General features: G+C 43.0%; 1 protein-coding gene across 2 annotated transcripts in view; it reads left to right on the top strand.

The window, feature by feature from the left end:
• The window catches only part of NUAK1 (NUAK family kinase 1), a 51173-nt gene that overhangs the window by 18684 nt on the left and 4619 nt on the right, over positions 1 to 27870 (top strand). The window contains exons 2-6 of one of the 2 annotated variants that reach the window (XM_005507605.4): positions 6344 to 6464; positions 17667 to 17818; positions 19101 to 19166; positions 26783 to 26902; positions 27191 to 27323. In XM_005507605.4, the coding sequence (XP_005507662.3) occupies positions 6344 to 6464; positions 17667 to 17818; positions 19101 to 19166; positions 26783 to 26902; positions 27191 to 27323 (592 nt within the window). Of the gene's footprint in view, positions 1 to 6343; positions 6465 to 16681; positions 17133 to 17666; positions 17819 to 19100; positions 19167 to 26782; positions 26903 to 27190; positions 27324 to 27870 lie in introns of those variants that run through there. The other variant, XM_065039143.1, reaches the window with a different exon arrangement.

Raw genomic sequence — 27870 nt, 5'->3', positions numbered from 1 at the left:
CCCCTCCTTATCATTTGCTTGCAGCAGCCTCAGGGACCACTCAATTTCATAGCTTTGTTTCTCTTCCTCTTGTGTTGGCGATGTCTGGGCGAGGAGCCATAGGCAGAGACTCCCCTGGAAAAAAACATAATACCATGCCAGACTTTGTTCCTTCTTACTCAGCTCTGTGGAGCTGGCGAAAGAACAATGTGCCTTTTCTCTCCCCACCCCAAAACATCCTCTGCTCTGCCTTTCTTTTCTCCCCCTGGATGAGCCACCTATTCTTTACCACCCCACCCCTGTTGGCACTTGATTCATCGCACTTTCCACCTTGGCATCTCCAAGAAAGGAAGCAGAGCTGTGAAACGGGCTGGGCTCACCCACTTCCCATTGCTGGGTGGGGACAGCCTCAGCTCACAACTTTCAGAAAGGAGAAATTTATGTGCGTTTAACCCTCCCCTCCTTTTTCACCCAAAGAACATGGTTTTTAATAATTTAAGCTGCACTTCTGACATATCTCCCAGTGGCAGCAAGCTGGTTTCCTTTCCTTGGGGGCTTGTACTCTCTGTCCTGATGTCATGTTCCTGACTGTCCACAGTAGTATTGCAAGAGCCCATTGGAATTTGCTTGATCACGGATGGTATGCACAAGCGCTGGAACCAGCTTAAAAGTCACAGCCTCCATGGTGGAAAATAAAAAGCAGTTTGTTCATATCTCGCCACAGTCCTAAAAATAGCCTTGATAGATAATAAAGAGTGGAAGATTGTTTTCAATGGGACTGAATGTACTGCATGCAGAAACTGCGGGGGAAGGCTTAGCGGGTTGTGTCATTCAGGTGGTCAGTCTCGGTTACAGCACCAGCCGATTTAAAAATCTGTGACTTTTGGCACTGAGGCTAGTTCTAACTTTGTTAATATTCGCACATCTCAGCTGGAAATGAGGCAAATGTAGGTTCTTTTGTTTAAAATAAACACATGAACTAACTTCCTGAAATCAAGAGAAACAGCTTTACACTTCGGTGAAAATATAGCTTTGTTGCTCATCCCATAAATGGTGATGCCAGCAGTGACTCAGCAGACAGAGAGATTTGATATGGAAGTGGACACCTCCTGTCTGCTGTGACCTTTGCCAGATGTTTAAACTTCCAGATGTTTTTCTGTACACAGTGGTCTTGATTTGCCTCTGTGAAAAGAAAATTCCACCCATTTTGCTCTGCCTAGCAGCCAAAAGGCTTGTAAAGGAGGAGAGGCATTTCTCTTACAGATAGGACTGAATGTACAGAAAACTTTGCAACTGTCATCTTTTTGAAGTATTTATAGTTTAACTCAAGCTATTTGTACAAAACTAAAGCATAGAAGCATGAAGTGTGTTGGAAAATACGTAATAATCTTTCTACAGCAGTTCAGAGAGCGAGTATAAATCCTCTTTCCAGCAAATGGAGACAGGTAATTTATTGCAGCCTTGAAGAGAGCAGCTTATTTCTCCACGCTTCCTGCCCAGCAGACTCTGCAAGCTGACTCATGGAGGGGTGGGAAGCCAAAAGCTGTGCTCCCTCTTTCCTATCTGCTTCTGGAAGGCAAGAGCCACGGTGGAGCGGGGGCTGTGCTCGTGCAGAACTGTTAGAAAACCTGAACGTACGAGAGGTTCTTCTCTCCCCTGTGCTGTATGTTTTGGAGATGCTCTTCTCTCTACTTGCTTCTGAGCAGAGGCTGGTACCAGAGCTGGTGGCGCAGGTGGAGGTGGTCTCAGTCCATCTCTGGTGCCCCTTTCTCCCCCTCTGGCCCCATCCGGGGGACCGTGTTGCCATCAGAGCTGCAGAGGAGATACCGAGGATGTTTCTGGTGCCTATGTCCAGTGTTGATCCCCGGAGGGACCATCACATGGCCAAATTTCAAGCTGCGACCTTGGTGCTTGTGCGTATATTTAACTTCACATGTGCGAGCTGTCTCACGAAAGTCAATGGCCTGCTCGCATGTGTGAAGTTAGGCATGTGCTAAAGTGTTTTGGCAGATTGGATACTGTGTTTGTAGGGGCTTTGGGTGAACTTGAACCTATTTCGTTGGGGTGAGAGGCTTTAGGTTTCATTATTAAGAATCTGATATATTGCTCTCTCTGAGTGCAAGGTCTTGGAGTTATCTGAAATTCTCATTAAGACAAGAAGCTAGGAAAAATACAAATTCCTGCACTAGTAAAGTTACTAAAAATACTGTAATTAAATTATCTAAGTCTTAAAACCAGTAAAATATATTGAGAAGGTGTGGTAGAGCTATAAGTACAGTGTTTTGAGAGTACCAAAGGGACTAGCAGCACTTTCTCTGCAAATCTTGAACTGGAATATTTGGGGTAGTTAGTGTAGCTGATGTAAAAAAGCGTGTTGTGTTTGCCCTACTCTTGATTCATGGGCTGTGACCCTTAATAAATTTTGATGTTGCACATAGTGGAGCTGTTGCTTTTAGAGAAAGCAAGGAAAGTAAGCAGGCAAGCAAGAAAGAAAAGGATCTAAAGAATGAACAAACAAGTTCTTTCAGAAGGTATTTCTCAACTGAGTTTATTTCTTATTAGTTTTAAGTTGTTCAGGTTTATCATGTACCATATCTGGCAGCAGTCCTGTAAGTAGGGTTTTGAAAAACGGAGCCAGCTCTGTCTGGTGTTAAGAGCATAAGCACACTTTGACGATGTATTTTCTGGAGTATATTTCTGAGTAAAACACATTTCATGAAATAAATTCCAATATTGATATTTTAGAATACCTAGAAGAGAGACTTGTTTTACAGCCTGATACCACAACATACAGCTAGGGATATTTTGCTCAGAGATATGAAAACAATTAAATATATAGTAAGTACTTAAAATGTGATCGTGAGGCATAACGTTTCTGTCAAATACTGGAAAAAAAAAAAAGCAAACCTGCACTGCTTTCTTATTTATGTTGTTTTTTTTCATGTCAGTAGACTTAAGCCCATGTACCCTTGCTGACACAATCTGAGCAGACTGATGCAGGTGAAGGAGGCTTGGCTGGCGGAAATCCCTTTCTGAGAGGGGAAGAGCCGTCAGGAACGCTGTCTCGCTGCTCCGTTAATCTCCCTTTGGGATGCCGCCTCTGACGGCGACATTCTGCTGACAGCTGTCGCTCGCCGCTTGGCCCTTCAGGCCCGGTCACCAGCAAGGCCGTGCGCTCCTGGTGGCCTTTGAGCCTGTCCGCTTGGGGACTGTGCAGGCTGCCGGGCAGACGGCACCGGGTTAAAAGCATTTACTGAAGTGCCTTTGAATCTTTCACTTCCCCGAGGCTCTTTTTGAGGGGAAAAATAGCAACTGAATGTGGAGAAAGGTGTTGGGAATTAGCCTTTAGTAGTGAGATGGTTAATAAAGGAGGGTGCTCCTGTGATACATTGCACTGTTTGGGAGCGAGAGGCGGGCAGTGATTTCTGAGATGGTACTGTCCTTGTATCCTTTGGGAGTCCAGTTGGCTTTCTGTTTTGATTTCCTCATCTCCTAAAAGCAGGTGAATAGTGCTGTCTCACCACTTGCCTCCCAAGGTCTAATTAATAAGCAGCAGCACTCTGCTTTGAGCGTGCTCATTTGCTATGCAAATAGTGGTATTATTTTGTTAGTACATGTGAATGTTCGAAGCCGGGAGCTTATACTGGGAACGTGCTGTGCCCTGGCTGAGGGGCTTTGCCTCCCCGCCAGCACTCTGGTTGTGGGTCAGGATTGCAAGGTATGGTCCGAGCATGGGCAGGTGGATGCTTAGTAGGATCCATGGACACCCCATGGACACCCCTGGAGTTAAGATAGTTCACACCTGCTGAGTGTCTTTCCCTGTTTCTAAATGCCAGTTACTGTGATCTGAAGTAGCAGAGGGAGGAAACACGAAGCCTTGAATATTAAGAGCCAAGAGATGTGTTTGGCATGCTTTCTTATGCTGGGCTGAGATCTTGCAGCCTGGATGTCACTAACAGAATCCCAAGTAACTTCAAGTACGCTGCTGAATTCTACCCCTGCAACTGCTAAGTGATGTTTTCAGGAGAGTTTAAGTACCCTCTTCAAAATTCAGTTAAACTTTTAGGAATAGTCTTTATAAATTAAGGCTTCTAGATGCCTTAACCACTTTTCAACATGGGTTGTGAGACTGTAAATTCTCTGGTTGTGTTGAAAAGTATGTTCCCAAGCAGCAGATCTGTCTACATTTGAAGATTAATCCAAACATATATTTACAGCGTGCTGCCACACTTTTCAATCACATTTGCATTTTGGTATCTAAAAATACGTGTTTTCACGTGTGCAATTATTCCACGGAGGCCATTTGCACTCATTATGTGTAGACTTACAAAAATCTTGCCTGCGAAGCACAGAGTCAGGTTAGTAGGAGATTGGTGTGCCCTCTGGGGTGTCATTATTACTTTACCAGCTATGAATGGTGAAGAATTTGCTCCTCGTTGTATATTTGACAATGAAACCATTCTTAAATTCTTCCTCAGAGCCAAGTACAAGGCTGTCTTTTAATAAAAAAATGTGTTTTTACCCATGTCTATATTTATTTCTTGCAGGAATGCACATGCTGCTCCAAGAGCCACCCACATCCTTCTTGTATACAGGGTGTATTTGCGTTTGCAGCCTGTCCCAGTGCAAACATGGGAAGGGAGAAAAATCCAACCTCACCTTTAGTGTTGGTTGCCTTCTCCATCTCTGGAATTACTTGGAGATTATCTTGGTCACTCGTTCAGTTTAAATCTGTTGTATTAGCTTTTCTAGAGCTATGCGCCATGTAGATAAGACCATGGTTATGTTGTTACTTTTAAAATCTCCATACCAAATGTTTGGGTCAAGAGGAAGTAAAGAATTATTTTGGTTCTGTCATGCAAATCAGTTTATGCCTTGAGCACTACTTTTTTTTTTCTGTTGTCCCAAAGTAGGATAGCACCTGAGCATGAGCTTAATTTTAAGCATGTGCTGAAATCTTCGAGAATTCGAGGGTATGGGGGATGTGCTTAATGCTTTTTTGAACAATGCTGCTTTTCAGAGTTGAAGGCCTTGTAGGAAACCTGATCCTTTAAACTAGCTCCTGTTCATGTACATTTCAATTTTCTAATATTGTAAGTTTTTCCCTTCTTTCTTCAATATCCTCGATGCTACGTCATATAATGAAAAGACTACAGGTCATGCCACTTGCAATTACTGAAGTAGGCAGTCAATTTTATTATTTTTTCTGAAAGAACTAGGGAATCACAGATTTACAAATGTTTTCCCAGGAGAGGTCCGCAGTAGTTGGCCGCATAGAATGACAAAAGTGTTGTTTACCCATAAAAGGGTGGTCATCTCAGCAGGTCAGTGGTGTTTTTCAAAGACTTATTGTTGATTTTCAACTAGCTGGTAATTTATTCCTTGAACTCTGGCTTACAAAAATAAAGCAGGGTAAATATTGAGTATAAAAAGGCCGTGCTGCCATTCAGTATGCACAATGCCCTCACCTTCCCTCTCCCACCAGCTTCTTTCTCTCCATTGTTGGCTTCTGCATTTCTCGTAGGCCATGAGCTGACCTCTGCGATTATTTATGGCGTTGCTCAGATAAGCCCATTTTTCACAGGCAGCACACATACACACACTCACAAGGACTGTTATAATTTGAATTTATATTGCAAGTTCAGCTATCACTTCCTCTGTTCCCACCCTGCCTTTTGGAAAGATACCCAGTCACACGATGTGCTTAAAAAAAAAGGTTGCTGATTGAGGAAGGATGCAGGAAGGATATGGTTTTGCAGCGATTGCATAAGTGCCGTGCCGGACCTAAAAGCCTTAGGTTTATATGAGGACGAGTTTAGATGTGAATTTCAAAGATTTATTTCTTCTGATTTTTAAATAAGTCACAAGTCCTGAGCAGTTTGCCTGCCTTAGAGGACCCTGAAGCAACCTGTGTTAATGTGATCCTCAGCGTTTTAACAGCCTCCGTTTCATCACAGGTCTCAAGCTTATTTCAGAGCAATTGTCTCCAAAACTTCTGTTTGAAACTGTCAGATGCAATCATATCTTAGCAAATGTACTTCCCATCAAAATCTTTTGGGAATTTTGCCATTTGCCTCAGATGGAGAATACTTAAGGCTAAAATGGAGATCCTTCCAAAAGATGCCATGTTTCCCCTCAGTGAGGTCCTAAGACCTGAAGACCCTAAAACTTCATGGCACCCATCACTGTAATGAGAGTGTATTTATTCCTATAAAATGAAGGAGCTGGGGCATGGAGGTTTGTATTTTGTTTTGGTCATTTCACATTCTGCCAACATCTAACATCTGTATGTATTTTTTTGAACTCTTGGATTACATGCATCTGTTCAGTTCCAAGAATAATGCTTGATTTCCTGAATTTATAGGTTGCAATAAAATCCATTCGTAAGGACAAAATTAAGGATGAACAAGATATGGTTCACATCAGACGGGAGATTGAGATCATGTCATCCCTCAGCCACCCTCATATCATCACCATATATGAAGGTTAGTGAATGCGATTCTCCTCGCTGACTGCTCTGTTATGTTCTTGTAGACCTGATGTTCATGTTTCTTGAGATCATGCACCAGACAAACTCTTACTCCCAGTGTAACCCATTCCTTATCAAAGAGACCCCTTTGCCTGGAGGAGCTTCTTCATGTGTGGCTTAAGTGCAGTGCCCACTGTAGCAGGCGGGAAATCGTTGCATGTATCACTTCATCTCCTTGCTCCTGTTGGACACTTCAGTTTAATTTCACCGTCACTAATGCATCAACCCAATGTCTGCTTATGTCCCCAGCCTCTAAACCAGTCCTTGAATTCTGTATTTTTTTCGCTGGACTGCACGAGACCAGTCTTGTCTGCTCTAAGCCTTTGGTCCTTGCTTATGTGTTGGTTAGTCTTGCTGGTTCCATCACCGTTGCTTTTTTTCCCCTGAATCCCAGCATCTGCTTCCTATCCACCTCTCCACGCTTTCCTGTCAGTCTGGTTGCTTTATCATTCCTGTTTCCTCATCCTGTCTTCCCCCTCTAACCCTTTTCTTCCTGGGACACAGCCGGGAAGCCTGTGCTAATTCGTGCCTCTGGGAGCGGCTCCCTGGTCCCACAGCAAGGAGCAGGAAGCCAGGGGCATTCCTCCCTCATTTGCCTGTTTGTTTGTTTGTATATATATATATAGAGTGTCACTCTGTAGTAAAACCCCCTCCTCCTCTTTCCTTCCTTCCTCCCTTCCTCCAGTGACAGCCTAGCTCTAGATGGGATGTTTGCACCGGGTACGTGCTAAAAGACACCGGCCGAGGGCTGTGCTGCTGTGAGGAGGGCAGCTGGGGTGTGGATTCCTGAGGTTTGGAGGGAGCCAGGTCGTGCAGTCTTGTCCTCAGGGATCACCTCTTCTCCTAGATGCAGAACAGGCAGCCCAAATTTAGCCCTACGTCTTTACATGCCCGTGAGGTAAATGCGCAAGGTGATGATATGTATATGGCAGCTCCGCTCAGAGAGTTGATACGAATGATTAAAACAAGGGCTGGCTTGGAATACTGTTACAGTATCGCGTATTGAGTTATTCAAAAGCATGTTCTTGTACTTAAAAAGAGATGAATATCTGTCTTTTTATTGAATAAACTCATAACAGGATCTGGGAACAGAAAAGGGGAGGGATGCTGTGTCAGCATGTGGGTTGCAAATGGAACAAAAGTTATTTCAAATGTGCACAGGAACTCAGAAAGAAAAAAGATTAAGCATGCTGCGGTCCTTTGACCAATTTCCCTTCTTATCCTTACTTTAAATAGTTTCTACTGAGTTAAAACATTTGTAAAAGTTAAAAAGATTACAGCATTTTTAAGAAGCAGACAATAAAGTCCCATGGGAGCAGAGCTTTCCCTCTGGCCCCGTGGAAGGAGGAGCAGTGCTTCTGCAGCAGAGCCAGTCAAGCTCTGCGATGCAGGAGGGTGAGTGCCTACGGCAGGTGATATTGCGGTCCTCTTGTGGTCCATCAGTCAGCAGCAGAGCTTTGCAATGACAAACTTGCAGGCAGTTTTTTCATTTGTTTCTGGGAAGTTTTCCATTCTGTTATTAGTTTGTTTTCGTTTTCTAGAAAGCAGAGCAGCACTTCATGGCTTCGTACGTCTAATTTCTGGTCTGAGAGAATGGGTAGTAGAAGTCAGCTTCTTGGCTGGACTGTAGTCCATTGGAAGGAGTTATGTAGAGCAGAGGTATAGCAGCTATACAGCTTGTCCAGCCTTTCCAAGCAGTCAGAGTCGGCCTTTAGCAGCCAATTCTGTAACGTAGATATTGTCACAGTGGGAAGACCTGTGGCTGTGCAGCTGAATCCAGAGGAGCAGTTACGTACTGCCCAGAGGTCAGGATGTGAGCTCAGGGATCCTTAAGCGTGTACTTCATTTCAAGCTGAAGAGTACTTCTAGGGAAGTTAAGGGTCTACATCTAGGACTGAATTATTTGTATCCTCTTGAAGTCAGATTTTAAACACATGGCTGTTCCTCTTGAGTGGTGAATAAAGAGTGATAATATTGGTATCCTCTGACATTATATGTTGAAGTTAGTCCTCAGGGATGGGCTTAATCTCACCAAATTTAAGCCATCCAACATTTAGACAGTTGGTGTACAGTAGAAGTCTAGTTTCCCTGTCCACTCTAGAGAGATCAGCATCTGCACAGGGTGGTTTGTTTCCTCCTGGGAGATATTTTTTTCAGATAGATGGGATAAATTACATACTGGAGGCTCCTGTTGGCTGTAGATGAAGTCTAGCTGACTAACCTAGATCAGATGCTTAACTTTTAAGCTGAAGCCACCCCACAGATATTTTTCTCTTCTCTGACTAGTTTTTACTGTAGGTTTTCAGACTGACACTGCATGTCTGACAGCACTTTCTGTGGGTACCAGGTTGCACAGGTCTACCTAGCATGGACAATGCTGTATCTCCCAGTGATATCTTCGAAAGCTCTTTGTATTGTATTTACAAACGTGTTTTCCTTAAGTAGGATCATTGTTTAGGTATCCTTTTGACCTGCCTGCTTAAAAGCAATTAACCTCTGAATTTGTCAACTTCATGTAAACACAAGGTTATCTTTTTCTTCTTTTTCTTTTCCTCTTTTTTTTTTTTCTTTTTTTTTTTTGATATCAAGCAGAATCAGATGTGTGGAAACAAAGCTTTCCAGTTTAGAGATATTTTTTGTAACCTAATCAAAAGGCGCATACCTTGCCCGTTACTGTGAGGGCAGACATACAGTTGTGACTCCAGAGAAATTCCATCCTCTCAGCAGGGCTGTAATTGGCAGTCTGTGGAGCGTGGCTGCGAGGGAATTGCTCTTTCAAGTGACTTTAAACTCCTTGAAAGGGACTGGATAAATGAAGCTGGCTTTGCTGGCAGTGTTCTGATTTCAGCACATAAATTTTAATTTATAGAATAATGCCTCTGTCCATTCATCTGTCTGTCTCCCCCCCCCACCCCACCTTCCTCTGCCCTCTTTTTTTTTTTGCCTTGAAAACTAAAGGATTTGATAATAAAACCTTTGAGAGCTAAGATGTTTTTCCAGGGGTAGCCTGAGTGCAAAATCTATCCCATCTGGCAATACTTTATAAAAGTTAAACCAGGGAAAGAGCATCAGGCCTGATTCTGCAAACATTTAAACATGTGTTGGACCAATCATGGGACTGAAGTTACACTTGGTACATTCAGGAGTGAGCTCTTGAGTCTTTGTCATGTAAAATACAGTGCCTACGTGAGTGTTTCTGTGCTGGAAGAGTTGTCCTTGGTCAGCATAACTGTACAGAAAAATGTCTGCCCATTTGCAAAATGCACTTAAAAATAAACACATTATTAGCTAATGTGTTTGCAGAAAGAGTTTAACGGAGATATTTCCTGAAGAATGAATAAATATTAGGATCAGACTTTGGTGCCCATGGAATATGATGGCATTACTATGAACAAGTAACCGAAGGAAAGGATGTGCTGAAATGCTTTGCTGGATTTGGGCCAGGATGTTTAGAACAGTGCTGGACCCTTCACAGCAACGAGGCACAAAAGGTGCATTTCCCACGTAAGAGGGACTTCTTTTGTTTTATTTTTTTATCTTTTTTTTAGGTTATGTTTTTGATGCTCTTAAGGAAAAGCACAGGGATTCTCCATCATGTATCTATGAGCCTGCAATGGCTTAAGCTAGGTTGCATGCTTTGGTTAATCAGGAAGCTGGGTCAGCCCTTCTGTACCTTCAAATGCCAAAGCCAAGGGAAGAAGATCTGACAGTGTCTTAAGAGAGGTGGAACAGTATTTCATGGTACTCCTCTTACTTGCCAAACACATCTTCAACCTCACACTTGGTGCCAGGCTTCACGCAACAAAAAGCAAATGCATGCTTGGCGTTTCAGACACACGTAGGCCTGTCCCCAGTGTGAGGTTCTTTGAGTTGTGTCAATCAAGTCACCGTGTTGACAGCGAAAGCAGCCACCTTGCCAAAAATCTGCCTGGGTGGCAGCTGGTGAGGTGTGCAGACACGAGCCATTGCTGACCATCTGTGGCCCCCCAGCAGCGCCAGCTCGGGTAGGTTCCTCCTTCATTATCTGTGGCCTGTACCCCTGGATGGGGCAGGCAGGGACCGAGGGGGCACCTCAGCCCCTTGGCGGGTTTGTGTGTGTGCAGAACAGGCTGCCAGTGCTGGGGAGGCAGCCCTGGCCTCTGTCCCAGCCTCTGTCCCAGCCTCTGCTGTCTCCTGGTTTTCAGATGTAATCAAAACAAACTTTGGTGCCTACTGGCTTCATCCTTTCTGTGTCCAAAACACTTGAAAAAAATCAAGTCCCTTAAAACATCGCAAGAGCCACTGGGCTTTAAACAATAATGATGAAATATGGAAACCTGGAACGATTTTTTTTTCATTTAGCCAAGACAAAGTACTTCAGCAGTGACACTACGTAGCCACATTTCTAATTGGTTTCCTCTAATTATGTAGGCTTTTGACCTTCGAGTGCTTTATTTCCATTGTTTTCAGTTGATAATGTCCAAGAACATAAAGTCATATTTCCAGAGTCTGGCAGTAGTAATGAAAAGGAGTATAAACAAACTTAACTCTTTATTTACCATACCCCACCTTTATGAATTTCCTGTCTTTCAGGATGATCACCTAAACAACACTTTGTCAGATGTGACATGAACTCAAATGCGTGATATCACTGGCAAGTTCAATTCAGATGTCAAAGTGATTGCAAACAACGATGACATTTATTTCTGTCTTTCCATTTACACAGTCCTCCCACTGCAATGTAAATGTTTGCTTGTCTGAAGTTCCTCAGTAGTTTGTAATCATATTAAAAAAAAGGGGGGGAATTAGCTCTTGTATTCTTTGTCAAAACAAAAGACAATTAGTGTAACATGTTATTGTGGCCAAATTAGCGACTCTCATTTTTCCTTCCTTTTTAAAGAGGAGACCATTAAAATCTCCATATCCTTATTCTCTGAGAAACAACTTCAGCAAGGATAATGGTTCTCATTCTGATTTAATCTCCTCACTGGGGAGTGAATTCTAACATGCTGCCTGATTTAAAATTATTATTGCAGGATCTTAAGTACATTCCTTTAATTTAAGAAGCAATGCGATTTGCCTAAATAAAGCCATAATTCAGGAAACCAATTTACCACAAGCTTAGCTTTTTAAACACATACTTTATATCTCACTATCTTAAGCATATGCATAAATGTATGCATATGATTGCAAGTGGTTTTCTACATTGGACCTTGGATATTTTCACGTTTGCTCTATTAATACATTAAACAGTCACAAAATAATAAAAGAAAAAAAAAAAGAAACAAAGAAACCCCAACAAAAAGAAAAACATGCCAAGGAGCTGTAAAGCTTTCAAGGCAGTCAAGAACACAGAAGATGCATTGGGCTGAATTTCTAAGGCAAAAATCACTTTTCAGTACTCACATGTCTTTTTGAAGACTAATTCGTGCCTTATTACACAAGTGAGGCAATTGGGTCATACATGACTTTTCTGAATGAAAAGGTTATTCTAGTCTGCATCTCCAAAATTAAAAACAAACTCGCTTGTTCTTTTGATTTGGCTGACCTTTAATAAAAGAGCATTTTGTAGCAGTGGAAAGGTACTTCTGTCTGCGGCTGTTAGGAGAGTAATAAAAATACCGCTGAATGGAAAGACACCAGATGGAAGGAATGTCAACATACTGGAACTAATTTAGGAGATTGCTCTGATAGAGAGCAAAGGCATGAGGAGAATTCAAATGGTTCCAGTGCGAAGAGATTGGCCGCCCCTCTTAAACTAACAAACTAAAATCCTTACCCCAGGGTTACATGTAAACCAAATGGAATCAGCCCACAAGGAGGTAGTCCATTAAGGGGGGGAAAAAATCCAACCCCCTCGGGACTTGCTCTGACTTTAGCATCCTGTAAGCTTGGAGAAAGGGCAAAAGCATTCTGCTTTGTTTTGCTTTTTAAATTTCATCGCAAATAAGTCCAAAGCGAGCTGTCCTGATAGAGAGGTGCACAATATACTATTAAATCTTTCTGACTGATGTTTGCAAAACCATGCCCACTTTCAACACTTTTAGGGTGAAGTCCGTTTTCAGGAGCATTTAAGATGGGTAGTATGTTCATCCAATGTCAAATTTGTCCCATGGAGTTTCAGTGCGGGTGACTCCAGTGTAGCTAACAGAATGAATTTAGCAGTAGGGTTCAAAAGAAGAGTGCTATCAGCAAGAGGTCCCTGTGCAGTCAGTGCTATTTGGAAAACGGAAAGCCGTAGATAGAAGCTGAGTTCATCATTTCACGGCCTCTAAATATAAGTAAGTGGAGAGATTATATCCAAGAATTATTGCAGCCTGTGAAAGAGACAGATTGTTGATGTTACAAAATGTACTTTGTCTCAGATATGTCTTTGGTAGTGAGAAGTGAAGTTCTTTCCCAGTTTCACATTTATATTCCTCAATGAGCTTCGAAGCCAGCAGATTTGGTTTCAATTATCAGCCTAGAAGTATAGAACTTTCTTTCAGTCCTTTTTTTTTTTTTTTTTTTTAATAGACATGTTAGAGTTAAGGGGTTAAAGGAATACTGTAAGAAATCTTTCCTGGACCACTGCAACTTAAGCACCTTTTGCTGCTTGGGCATGGCGCTGCTTGCAGCCTCTGCTGAGGCTCTTGGGGTGGACAGGACAAGCCCAAGCCAACTTACAGCCCGCTGCAAAACGCTGTTTCTCCACGTTGCTGGGACCCATGTCTTAGTGCATGAACACATTGCTCTCGCTTATCTCCTAGGGATACAATCACGTTGTTCCTTGCACCTCGTGGTACATCCCATTCCTGCTGCCTGCTCCCTGGCTCCTGATGTGGTCTCTCAGTGCTGTCCCTCCCTCCTCCCCCATGGCCAGGTGGAAGCGTAGCCATCTCAGAAGACAGTCCTTCATCCTTCAGCCTTGTCTGCAAAGGAGTGCTGTGATTTTTCAGGCACCGCCCTGTGCCGCTTGACTGCTGTGGCTGAGGCCTTGCTGCAGCTCTCTCAGTGTAACTCAGCTCGCAGAGTGGTGGAAATAAACACGGTGGCTCAGAAATAAATGACACACAGATCGTAGCCACTGTTTCTCTCGCTACTGTCTCCTCTAACACGTGGAGTTCATGCCTCGTATCTAAGCAACACCCATCTCTTGATTTGCGATTGACAGGCCATCTCTCCTGCTACCACCCATCTGAGTGTTGATACTGACAGTTCTCCACTTATTTGGCCAGCTCTGTTTGCAGAGTATCAATAGTTTGAAAGAAGCAAGAACAGCCCCACCTTTCTTACACATAACTTTCCTTCCCTTGAACTTGGTTGGGGTTGAGGAGCAGGCTTGTAGGACATGGCTGTCCCACCAGCAGCAAGCTGTGGGAGGTTCCTGGGGCTCAGCGTCCTGCCGAAGCTGTGCTTCTCCATCAGCAGTAGCTGCTGCCAGGCTTCAGGCACGCTTCTAGGCGGGACTGAGTTTTGGAATGAATATGCAGTAGGATGGCAGGTAATAAATCGTCTACAATGAAAACAAAGAGTGAACCAAGCAGTCCCAGAAGCTATATGGAGGCAATCCGTCCATCATCAGCCTGCAGGTTACAGCCCAGGTGTTAACAGGGCAGTATATTTATTACCTCATTATTATTTGCAGTAAGTCAATCCAGCCTTTAATTAATGCCCTTCTCTCTTCCCCCAGCCACTGGCCACAGTGCTTTCTTGGAGCGTATGTTTATAAAACTACGTACCGTGCTCGGAAGGGAAATTCAGAAGTGTCTGTATGAAGCCTGCCTGGCATCCTGGCTGCTGCTGTGAAAATCTGTTTTGTACAAGGCTGATGGTCTGAGACGTGCCAGAATGTCACCTTGTCATGTGCCTGATTGTTTTGACCACTAAATTCCTCCTTAATATTGTGTGTGTGTGTATAGATATAAATCTTACTGCCTTTCTACTCCCTACTCCTTCAGTGGCAGCTCCCATTAAAGACATTTTTTGTTCGCTGTTCAATTCCCTCTCTGCATGAGAGTAGCTGCATGCCCTCTCACGACATTCAGCTGATAGGATGGAGATGTTCTGAACTGAAATGATGCAGTTGTAAAAAAATACCTCCCTCCTGGAAAAAAAAACGAAAAGATTGTCCATTCACTTCAGTTCCTTGGTGGAGAGATAAATTGCTGTTCAGTTCTGTAATTGTTCAGCTATGATGATGCTTAGGACGCTTCTGTGTCATCTAAGTCTGAGAGTAGCATCCTTCTCATAATTCTCCCTTGTGGAGAAAAAAGAATGTGCCAGTTTGTCCTGAGTGTGCTTATAAACTGCAACTGGAATACAAGTTACTGGGATGCTTCTATTCTCATTGATCCTAGTGCGGTTTTGTGACAAAAACTGAAAATTTGGAACAGTGATTTATGCTTTCCCAAATTCGAGTTTAAGATACTACCTGTTTCCTAGTGGGCATAAGAGAAAATTTGAAATGCAGAGTACATTTAAATGCGCATTCCTCCAAACCAAGTGCTTTCTGCCTCATTTCTGAAGAAATGTAGGAAAATATGTCTGGATTAGGACTGGTATTAACATGGCAAATTTTAGTCCAGAGAAATTGGTTGATGTAATTTAAAACTTAAGAACATCAAGGATGATTTGAGAAAGCTCTCATGACTGAGTGATGAAGGCAAAACTTTAATGAAGACGTGTTTTGGAACAATGTTCCATGGTAGCAGGGCTGTTAGTGCTGTTATTGGCCTCAGCAGCACTGAACAGCTGGTGGGGCATCAGCAGTTGGAAGAGAGGGACACGAAGAGCTGAGGGCCCTTTCGCCTCACCTGTGCCCCTCTGGTGGGGTGAATGTCCCCCTGAGCTCAGGCTGGTCCTTGGCTGCTGCTGCTTGGGGTGTGATCTCCTGTTAGAGTCCCCTGAGATCAGTGGTGCCATGTAGTGACTTCACTTGTATGAGCATATCATAGAATCACAGAATAGTTTGGTTGGAAGGGACCTTCAAAGGTCACATAGTCCAACCCCCTGCAATGAGCAGGGACATCTTCAACTAGATCAGGTTGCTCAGAGCCCCGTCCAGCCCGGCCTTGAACGTCTCCAGCAATGGGGCATCTACCACCTCTCTGGGCAACCTGGGACAGTGTTTAACCACCATCAATGTAAAAAACTTCTTCCTCATGTCTAGCCTGAATCTCCCCTCTTTTAGTTTAAAACCATCACCCGTTGCCCCCTGACTCATTGAATCAGCTTTGGTTTTTTTTGTTTGGTTGAACTTTGTGTGTGTGTGTATTTTTGTTATTGCTGTTTTGTTTTGTTTTCTTTGGGTTTTATTTTTGTTTGTTGGGGGGGATATTATTTTTTTTAATCAAATCTCGCAAATAAGAGCATTTTTAGTGATTTCTCTGAGCTTACTGAAACTCTTTTTTTTTGCCTTCCTAAACAGCCCTTTATCTAACAACCCTTTCCAAGCTTAGCGGAATGCATGTATGCATTACTGCTTTACTGGTAACACATAACATAACAGCACTTCCCTATACAACACAAGGCATGTTCAGTTTTTCCCAGACAATATCAGTCTGTCATTCTTGGAGAGGATACTGTACGTATAATCCATCCAGAGACGGCTCTTCCAGTTTCCGAAGTTTATTGCTAATGAGGATGCACATAGGATGTAATCACTGGCAGGAGCCTCTGCTTCGGGGTACGGTGAGGCCAGCAGACAAGTAAGCGGCCAATTTTATCTGGCTGTTCACTCTCCCTTTTATCAGAGCTGTTTGGCTGGTGTTCAGGGGTGTTAGAGGGAACTGCAGAGGCTTTGGCTTGTGGAGTTGAGTGACAAGGTGTGAGAGGACATGAGGCAAAGCCTAAAAGCAGCAAATATCTGCTTGTTGAGAGAGGCAGCTTCGCATTTCACTGCAAAAACTGAAGCTGTGTTTTGGTTGTTTTTTTTTTTTCAAAACCCAAATCACTAAGGACTACTGGCTGAGCTTTGCTAAAGAGATATAGGAAGGCATCATTCCAGTAGGGCTGGTCAAAGCTAGCATCCGTTTGTAATAACCCCTGTAACCTCATTAATTTGCAGATGCTTTGCTGCCAGCGTGACCTGGCCTCAGCAGGCTGCTGTCACAGATAAAAAGAGAAGGAAAATCATCATGTTTTAATATGAGCAGTGGTTATTTATGGCAGGTGCAGTCAGTTTCCAGTGGGTTGCAGTGGATTTTCGGTGTCAGAAGGGAAAAACTATTTAGCAGCCAGAGCATTGTGGCAATTCGAGACTACTCACAGTCTGCTTTACTAGATTAAGTGTTTAGTTATCTGCAACTCCCAGTGAAGTCCTTGACAGCATGTGGCACAATGTACCTTCAGCCCCAAAGAACAGTCAACTTGTGACGTGTGTTACGTGGATGTTCCTCTCATGGCTGATGTGGGAGTTGCACATCACTGCCGGCTCTGTGCAAGTGGCAAAGGACAGATCTACAGCATGCAATGGGACACACGGTGGAGGCAGGAGATAAATAAACTCAAGGATGGGTTGGGTGCGGAACCATACGGACAAGAGCTGTACAGCTCCGGAGACATTGCAGCCCCTGCTAGCCAAGGTGTCCGTGCCCACCATGCTGCTGTGCAGAGTTGGGCTGGAAGAGGATGCACTCATCAACTGACTGGTTGGATTTTGATGGTAGGTGAAAGCCAACCAAGTCATTCTAAGCAAAATGGCAATTCTGTATTCAACCAGTCTTTGAAGACAGGTTTTATTATGCCTTCTATTAACCTTTTCTGGATGATGTGATAGCTCCTGATTCCTTCTGTCTTCTGGCCTCAAGAGGACCACTGGTAAGAGGCGATGTTTGTTGGAGATGAGGTTAGTATTCAGATGTCATTGGCACAAGTTTCCACCTCGCCTCATTAGGATCAAGTTGACTTTGCCTCTCTATGACCCGATATTGTAGATGCAAAGACCTTTTTTCATGTAGCCATATGAACGTGAAGGTAGTGTCAACTTCATTCTCTTTGTCTGAGATGTAATCTCACTCTGGAAAAACTTATTTTTGGAGCTTGCCTTTTGCAGTGGGGTTGGTACTAATCTCTCTGGGCTGCAGTGATGACATAGGACGTGTTCAGTCATCTTAGGTCTTCTTCACCCTTTAAAGTCTCCATTTTCAAATATATTGAATCAACTTGTGTGTGTTTTTTTTTCTTTTATCCTGTGCAGTGTTTGAAAATAAAGATAAGATTGTGATCATCATGGAGTACGCAAGTAAAGGAGAGTTGTATGATTACATCAGTGAGAGGCGGCGATTGAGTGAAAGAGAGACGAGACACTTCTTTCGACAAATAGTCTCTGCCGTACATTACTGCCACAAGGTGAGCAAAGGATTTGATATTAAAAAATGCTATTAGGAGGCTGAGTAGTGACTATATATTTCAAATTATGTCTGAGGCAACAGCATTCATTATTAAGTATGACAGCATGTGATGATATCAGTACAACAGGAGATCTTCATTAAACGTGCTACAGTAGTTCACTGCCTGTTTTTAAAGACTAAGGATATTTTCATATGTTATGGCAGATACCAGCCACTCCCTTACATTAGCCCTACATTGCATTTTTGCCTTGGAAATAATTCTCTTGGCCTTAAAACCAAAACAATTAACAACATAAATGAGAAAAGGCATTCCATAGTACTTCAACATTAACATTAATACATTCAAATGAATTATAGTTTGAAATTTGAATATGCAAGTGAACAACCTAGAATAGTAGATGAAAAGAAAGGTACAAGTGGTCACATTTGAGCTTTAGCATTCTGGAAAGGCAAAAGTAACTTTTCCAGATGTAGCAGGAGCATCAGAAAGATACCCTTTGCTAATGACTTTATCCATCATGGTACCCGCTAGAGAGACAATTTAAGGAATTAAACCCCAGGTAGCTGACTGACTGTCATAATGGACCTTTTGTCCTTGTTTATGAACCAACTGCATAGAGCCCAAACTTGCATGAGGCTAAAGGCAATGAGCATCTAACACATTTTTTTAATTTGAATTCTTAAACAGTTTAATCTCCACTTGAATTCTGATGAACAAGGGCAGTTTTCAAAGTCTTCACAGCACAGCACTGAAAAGCTGCAGCAGCCTTCCCTGTGCCATTAGTTTTTCCCAGATTTCTTTAAAGAAGACTCTGACCTAAACTCAGCTTGTTCACTTCTATCCCTAGCATTTACAGTCCTTTAGGATTATAACTCCTCTGATCCACGTGGCTGCACGCTGGAGGAACAAGGACTTTTGTACGGACTAACGTCATTGACAGATATTGTTTTCTGATGCCTGGGAAGAATATATTGCTTTCACGCAGTGGGGGCAGGATCTGGGCTGGAATTAAGTTCCGAAAAGACACCCCTCAGCCTTCTGCCCCCCCACCCCCCTGCTGTTATTGAGGCTTTGTGGGAGGACAAATTCCAGTCATTCTTCCTTTAACCACACACCAAATGACTAATACAGCGCCTGTCACCAGTCACTGGGCCGTGAGTGTTATGACAGTGAAATCAGCTCTGAAATGTACATGAAAAGACCACCCTGCCAGCTCACCTTTAATTTTGCCAGTATTTTCTTATGTTCTCCCCGCTGTGTTTTTTCTTCCTTGTTTCAGAACGGGGTTGTCCACAGGGACCTAAAACTGGAAAACATCCTTCTTGATGACAATTTTAATATTAAGGTAGGATTCTTTTTCTCAGCTTTGCAGAATGGATTTGCGTGTTTTGTAACATTCTTGTCCAAGGTATTAGAGGAGACAGTGTTATGGCAACAGCTACTAAGCAACAGCATCTGGCAAGAGGCTCAGGGGTTTGGAGGTTGGGGAAAGAGCACCACTGGTGACGAGTCATACACACGAAATGAAGCTTTACATAATTTGGGGAAGAAGGTCCTGTCCCGTCACCCAAGGGCCATGATTCCCAAAGCAGTATCTGTGTACTGATAGAAAACAGCAGAGCATTTCGTGCAGTGGGGTTTATTGTAGGAATCATATTATTGCTGGCTGCTGCTGGGGCTAGGAAAAAACTCTCCTGGTCTGCAAGGTTCAAGTGCCTCCTAAAGAACACACCGAATATCCTTTTGATCATGGCTTGAAAATAAGCAAATAGAGTTTCAAAATAAACCTAGTAAAGCACATGTGCTTCATTAGGAAATGGCCTTGGAACTCCAGACACAATCGTATACTTTGGATAATGATGTCAGTGATGTCATTTCCATGTCATTTCTCCCCAGTGAAAGCATGGGAATGACCTTTTTTCCCTGCTTCTTCTTCTTTTTTTGTTTTTTTCTTTTTCCTAAGAGCTGTAGCACAAAGATAAATAATGCAGAGATGAGTGTAGTTTCCAGGTGACTGAACATGTTTCGCTTTCAACTTTGTTCGTCCCTGGGTAGCTGGATGTGCAGGTGGCTGGGGGCACTCACCTGTGGGCAAACAAACGGAGGGAGGGACGCCGAAGAGTTTCTGCTGATGCTTGGGCATCCTTGCTTAATTAACAAAGCAATCGGGGAGCTCCCTGCATGGCCAGATATCTAAATAGCCTGGATCTTCATTTTGTCTCCGCTGAAAGCCACGGGGCTACGCGCGCTGCCTTCTGTGCTTCACACTGGAGAGATTGTCTTCATTTTAAGCTGATGTGCAATGGAAATGGAAAGTAACATATGGTAGCTGCCATCTGTGTAACGCTGATGACAGAAGCTAACTTGGATCAACGAGCGGATTAAAGGCACATAAATATGTGGTTTCTAAAAATAGGCTTTTACAGAAGGCCCATCCAATGCAATACTTGGACGTTTTGCTGGTAACATCCAGTGTTGGAGCAAACCTCCCCACTCCTGTTCCTGCAAGGACACTGGCTGCAGCAGCTTGAGCCGTTCTCAGCAGCGCTGAAAACAAAACGTCGCCTTTCTAGGACATTGTATACGAAACCGGCTTCCGCAGGCAGGATGACCTTTCTTTCCGCATTACACGCCAAACTATCTTCCCAGCTAATCAGAGAATTCTTGAGAGAAAAGAGGAATTTGGGGAATTTGCTAGCTGCGGCGGGCTTGGATCTCCACGCTGTGGTCCTCATATGCAAAACCCATCAGTTCCCCAAACCTCGGGGGAGCTGAGCGCTGTCGGAAGGCTCTGCTCCCTCCCCTCTCTTCTTTATGGGAGGCTAGTGGTCTTGCGGGGAGAGTGGGAGGATGGGGCAGGGATGAGTAGCAGTATGTTCACCTCCAGACCACGGAGATGACCCAGGGGCTTCAGAACCACAGATGCATTTCAGCTGCCATAGTGAAGGGCGCTGTTGTGGGAGAAATTCGGGTAGCTGCAACTCCCCACCTCCCTTCTCATTTTGACGGATTTTTCTTGAAGGCTTCCCTTTCCCGCACTGAGCTGTGCTGAAGCTGCCGTGTAGGTATTTTGCTTATTTCCATCCAGGGCACGGCTCTGGGCGGGCAAAGCGGCCTCAGCGTGGGCAGGTACCTGCAAAACTCCCTTCTTGTCCCCTGGTGACTATTTCTGCAAAGGGCGACAATGAAGCTGAAAAATAGACGGAGCTTGGGAAGCAGCTGGGATTTCATACATCTTACTATCAATAGTGTTTGATTACTTCAAGAGGTGACTCGTCGTATTGTTTTCCTTTTTCTCCCTGCTCACTTTTTTCTACAGCTTGTGGCTAAAATCAGCATTGAATGCTTGATGTTAAACACGCTGCCACTGTTTCCCTGATGCCGAGGCTCTGAATATGTTACTGTAGTTTCTGTGTTACTTGCACAGAATTTTCCCACTTTTTCTTTGTTTCACTAAACAGTAACCGTTGGCAAGGAAACACATATGGAGCTGTAAATTGTTTATTAGGAGTAAATTTATCAGGTCCTCATTCTTAGAGTATTTATATATGGTTTATTCAGGCGGAAAAAGAGAAATATGCAGTTTGGGGCTTGGTATTGACCGATGGCTTCAAATACTCAGCGGAAGGCACTTTCTGGAAATGGAGTGACAGTCTTATCTGTACTCTCCCAGTATTTATATTTCATTCAGTGGATTACAAAGCGCTTGCAAAATTGGCAGTTTGATTTTAAGAATGAGAAAATGAAAGGAATCCCTTTCTTCTTGGGTGCAGTGTGCAATTAAATAGATGTTTCTGAAGAAGCGATTGATCTGTACATTATGACATATACAAACATGTCATAGTAATGTGAAGAAAAAATGACATATTTTAAAAGTACATGTACAGCAACTTAAGCAATACTTCTAGAACAGGAAATAAAGAGGACAAGTAATCCATTAGAAATTAATATCTGACCTAAAAGGGCCCCAAGCCATTTTACGTGATACTACACTAACTTGGAAACCGTTATTAAATTTTAGTGAGTTAAACAAAGGTCATGAAGCAGTGTATGGAGACATAATCAGCTTTTTTTTCAAGAGTTATGATAGTGAGTACAAGTCTCTGAAAACAGAGTGATGTGTTGGTGTACAGCAACTGGGAAACACCAGTGTCTGAAAGCTGGCAAAAAAATACGTGTTTTGAAGAGTTCTGCAGGTCCACAGGGCAGAGGTGGAGGGTGATGAGCAGAAGAAGGTATTCTGATCTATGGTATATAATTATGTTGTTCATGGACTTAGTCTATGCAATAATATCTTCTGCAAACTATTACTTAAAACCCCTAAATGCAGCAAACACAAGTGAAGAAAATAAGTTTAAAACGCTTGTGAGACTGAACATGCACATAGATCTATAGGGTGCAAGGAGTTCATCCAGACAGTTAATCACACAGAACTGTTGAGGGTTAAGATTGCGGGGTGACGATAAAACCCTGGCAGATGTATTGTTAACCTCCTCTCCCCCCCCACTTCCCCCTTTTTGCCCCTCCCTCTCCCCCCTTCCCACAGGCGATCAGGAGGGAAAGAAGGACAGAGAGAAGAGAGTTGGAAAAATTAACAATGTTTTACTAATGCTACTAGTAAGAATAGAGAAAATAATACAAAATATACAAAAACAATCTTGAAAGTCTCAGCAACTGCAGAGCCGGCAACCAAAGTCCTGAATTAGACTCTGCAGCCAACCGGAGCTGGATTCAGTCTCTCTCTAGGCCTCAGTTTGCAGGGACGACTAGCAAGGTCCTCTCCTAATGTCGGCCATAAGGAAAAAGGGAAAAGGGACGAGATCCTCGTGATCTCGCACTTTTATATGAAGTATTCACGTGAATGGAATGTTATACGCAGTTGGTCAGTTTCTTGGTCACTTGTTTCTCGTTGCCTCTCTCGGGAGATGTCCATCCATGCTTATGAATAAGTTTGCATTCCATTGCTAGGTTTACCAAAACATGTGTCTGGTTCTCCAGGAAAATGCAGTTAATACGAAGGCTTTAGCTGACAGGCAAAATTCACTGAAAGAGAAACTTGTTTTTAACAAAACCAGGACAAGAACCTTGCCTTGCTCCCCAGATAGGCACCCAACTATGGAGCAGAAACCCCAAGTGTGGGTGTCTCTCCTTGGGGGTGCAAGTGTGTCGATGTCAGCAGTGGGGCACAGTCCTAGAGCTAAACCTCACCAGGGCACTGCAGCCTCCCAGCACAGAAAAATGGTATTTGCTTTCTTCTTCACGGTGCCATGTCCTTTAAGGAAATGATGCAGTGATGAACTTAGGGTTTCTGCAGCATGTACAAGACTCTCCTTAGTCACATTCGTGTGGCAGCTGCTAACAGCAAAGTTCAGATTCAAATTTAGCCCGTTCTCCTTTCAGCTGCCTCGACTTGCTGCCTTCCACCCTGCAGCTCTGGGTAACTCGGCGCTGCCGCCTCTGCTCGCCCCAGGTTCCCGGGGGTGGGTACGGCTGCTCCTCTGCTGCACAGCGGCAGAGCAGCCTCTCGCTGGCATCTTCATCCCATCGACAGGGTATCGTTGTTTGTAATCCTGACACAGCTTGGGGTGGATGGGGTCAGACAGGCCACAGGGCTGAGGCAGCCTCAGAGCACCGAAAGAGCTGCCCTGGGTTGGTGAGTTAGAAAAGGTTGTGGGAAAAGATTCATGATGGCTTTAGGCATCTGCTTTTGGTGGTCTTCAAAAAAGCCTTCTTCATTAGTTTTAAAAAGACTGAGAATGCTAATTGCTGGTTCATTATAGGTATGAATTTACTAGAAGAATTAGCAGTGGGGTGAGGCTGTAGGTGGCTTCATTCTCCTTAGCTCCTGCAGGTAGGTGTGATGAGGACCACATGTCCTCAAGCACTACAGCTCTCCACAGTTCCTTATATCCCCAAAAGTGCATGCAGAGGGGTTGATAGAAACTACTGCCCGGTTTGGCAGCCAGGCAATTAGTGCCTTTTGCTGGTCTATCCAAATGTCATGTCCATGCCCCGTGGCACAACCTGCCCCCAGGGACACTTTTGTCATGCAGCCTGGCACAATGGGAGGGACCTCCTTGTTCACAGTAGGGCTGTGGTGGCTCCTGGGCTGGGAATTGCACCTAAAAGAGATGTCTAGCAGAGGTTGACGTAAGCTGTATGATCAACTCCAAAGTGATAGAAGGAGAGAAAAATGCAAGTATAATAGTAACATAATCCTACTAACTGCACTTTCTCTTGGGCCAGTAAGGGGACACCAGTCAGACTAACCACTAAAAACCCATGAGGGTTTCATATGTACAGACTAAGTGTATGTAATGGGGATTTACCTTGCTGGAAGTCTCACCCACTGCACAGACATTTCATTTGCTTTAAGAGACCTAATTATTTCTCTATCTACAGTACAAAGAGATAGATTTTTAAGTAGGATAAAACTGACTATTTCCATGAGTGCGAACATCATGGAATTTATAGTCCATGCTTAAACAATAAATTACGTCTGGTTTATCATAGCTAACAGTAAATATGAACCATACACCTCCTGAAGTGAGGGGAATAAAAGTCCACTTCCCCACTCCTCCCAATTTAGGAAGTTTTTTTGACTTGATGCCTTAGTTCCATTTAAGTGCCAAGAACATGAAGTAATGTTGGCTTCTATTAATCTTGTTTTGGGGGGCATGACAGTTTTAATGGGAAAAGCTGATAAACATCAGCCTGTGAGTATGGGAGTGGACTGTAACATAAATACTCTTTTCCTGAATGGTCAGAATGAAAACATGAATGCCCAAGTCTGAGAGTTTCTTAGTGTGAACAATGGTATGTGTATCCCTATGTGTATATATATATATATATATATATTCATGCACATCCACATGCGTTTTATACATTCCATCGTGTTAAGGGAATGTATTTTCTTAAGGAATCACACTGTGCAGTGTTTGCCCTTGTCTTAGCTGCATCCTGAACTAAAATAAAACTCAAGGACCAGCATGAAGTTTTAACACTGAAATAATCCCATTCTTCCCCTGATTGACAGGGTACACTTCATAAGGCTTAAAACCAACTTCCTGCAAGCCAGGCAGGGTGACTTGATAAGAAAGTGGAATTTAGGGCAATTAAGTGCAATCTGAGCCATGAGAATATGTTTGCAGACTGCAATTGTACACCAGCTGTTTTCAATGACATTCCAGCCATACAATGAAGATTTTACAAACCGCATTTATTTAAGGACTGAATTTTCTGCTGTGGGTTGAGAATATGCTGTTTGAGGGACTGAGTGAATTCAAACTATGAATGGACATGGTGAGATGAATTAACATTGATGAGCAGGAATCAGCTGCTCTTGGAGCAGGATATTATGTGTCCAAATTGTCAGTGGAACACCTGAACAAGCACAACTTCAAAATAGGAGATGGTGAAGTGTGAAATCTCCTATTTGTTCTGTGGCTTTAAAAAAATTCATGAAAATTAATTTTTTTTAAAGTTTATATTTCTAACATAAAAGTATATTTATATATCAGTATATCTATTTAAGATCAAGTGTGTATATATATATTTATATATTTTTCTATTTTGGGGTCAAGAACGAAAATTGAGAACATCAGTCCATGCATCTCCAACTTGTTAATTTTCGTCTCAACTGTGACATTTTTAGGTGTAGCTGTAGTAGTTTAAATAGTAGAGACAAAGACTATATCTCCCAAGTGTTCGCTAGACATTGTAATCAAATGGGTATTAGACGCACTGATGATACACATACAACAGTCAGGAGTGAATGATGCTTCTGGTAAAACCTTTTCCATTTGCTTTATGTTTTCTTGAATTTTCTCTTGTGAAAATTCCTGGAATTTAATTTCTTTCTGGTAGAAAAGGCATGAAGAAGTTGAAGAAAACCCAGAGAAAACTCCTGTTTCCTATAGCTGTAATATCTTTTTTATGCATGTGCTTTATGGCTGTTATGTATGCCTAATGTTGATAGTGGGTAGTAATAAAAGTACCTCTGGGAAATAGAAGTGTTTGGGGTTTAAATGAGATAAAAAATGAGATGTGTTGCTTTGTCCTAGAGAAACAAAGGAAATTTAAAGGTTGTGGGAGTATTTAGTGTTGCTATCCTCAGCCTTTGTTTTGTAAGAACAAGAACGGAGAAGTGAGTAAACAAAATATTTGGACCTGATCCTGCAATTCCTACGTGGGCAAAATTCCCAACAGTCTCAAGGGAAGTTTTGTTTGTGTTGGGAAAGACGGATTTGGGCCCATTGTTTCCAGTTAGGAACCAGACCTGTGTTTATTATCTCATGATAGACATCTTGCGTGCTTAACAGCTCCGATTCCTCAGCCTCAGTCCCTGAATCTGGAAGAGTAGTGAGTGCTTCACTTTCCCCCTCCTTCAGGTATAACTAAGTTCCAGATGATTTCAAAAATCACTTTATTCCGTAACGCTTAGTTTTCTGTGACGCTCCTGCCTCGCTCCTCCTGTTGGATTTAAAGGTCTTGGCTTCAGCTTGCACGTGTGTGAAAAGAACAGTAGCACTTTCTGCTTGCTTTCCTTTGGTATTAACGATTTTGATATTAACAATACAAGACGAAGAGCAATCAGTGGACAGCAGGCCCAGTGCCTCCCAATATGAGATTGTGTTCGCAAGCATATGAAATTCATCCAGGATAAAATTACTGGCTGATAGTTGTGCAGTCAGTCAGTGACCAGTCTATTAATTGAACCAAAGCATCCTTGTTCCTAATCTGGAGGATTTAACCTAGGAATCCTTCTCTGGAGGATCTTTAGAGAGAAAAGTCAAAAAATCATAGAATAATGGGTTGGTCAGGAAACTTGAGAGATTATCCACGTCAAGATCCCTGCCCTACAGCAGGGTCACATATAGCTAAGTCTTTTCTGATAAAGGATTTTCTGTTGCATTAAGATACTGTCAATACTACAGGTGCCTTGTGTGATTCTGTTTGCAGATTGCTGATTTTGGACTCTCCAACCTTTATCACAAAGACAAATTTCTGCAGACCTTTTGTGGAAGCCCACTGTATGCTTCCCCTGAAATAGTTAATGGACGACCTTACAGAGGCCCAGAGGTAAGAAGGTGGTATGGGGTTGTCTTTGATGATAATGTTCTTGAGAGTTAGTCTTCATGCTAGTGTTATTGCACATGTGGGTTCGCTTGGGTCTCTCCCATATTGAAAGTTCTCAAGCTGCCTTCATTTACTCTCATTTGCTTTGCCTGTGCTTAGGCAGATGTTAGATTCTGGTTTGCCCATCAGTAGACAGAGCTGGATGTGATGCTGCTCTTGTGGTGCTAGTGGCATGGAGAAGGGTGGAGATCAGCATTCCTGGGCTTCACATGCATTGTCTCTGTGTTTCAGGTTGACAGCTGGGCCCTTGGTGTATTGCTTTACACTCTGGTTTACGGGACGATGCCCTTTGATGGCTTCGATCACAAAAATCTCATCAGGCAGATCAGCAGTGGAGAATATCGTGAGCCAACACAGACCTCAGGTATGAAAAAGGAGTAAGGGCAACATATTGAGCTGAGAGGAATTCAGAATGGAGGGTTTACCCAGCCCCTTCCAAAATGTTTTGATGTCAGAATGTTGAAGAATAAAAAATCTCATTCCCCTACTGATTTCATCTGCTATCAATTCCCATCTGGGTATAGCATTTACCAAAAGCTCTTTTGAAATTAAAGTTTTATAGCAGATAGATTTTATTGCCTTGGGGAAGCTGTAACAGGCTCTTTTGACTAGATCTATGACAGTGGAAGATCTGTTAGCTATTGCAAGCGGAATTGTTCTGACAAGCTGTAAACCAGTACGACATTCTGGTACAGATCAGTTCTCTAACTATACCGTGGCATATTACAAGCAGAGAGAAGATGAATGGTCAGAGCAACACAATCTCTTCTCCAAGAGGGAAGGACAAAATCTCAATGCCACTGTGTTTGCATTTACTTCTACTTAGAGGAGAACACATTAAGCAGTCACCTGACAGAAAAGCATCAGCTGAGTCCAAGTCATTGATCTTAACGACTCCTTCCAGCTTTAAA

The sequence above is a fragment of the Columba livia genome, chromosome 1 (genome assembly GCF_036013475.1).
Source record: "Columba livia isolate bColLiv1 breed racing homer chromosome 1, bColLiv1.pat.W.v2, whole genome shotgun sequence".
Classification (NCBI taxonomy): Eukaryota; Metazoa; Chordata; class Aves; order Columbiformes; family Columbidae; genus Columba; species Columba livia.
This window is presented reverse-complemented; position numbering and strand designations above follow the sequence as displayed.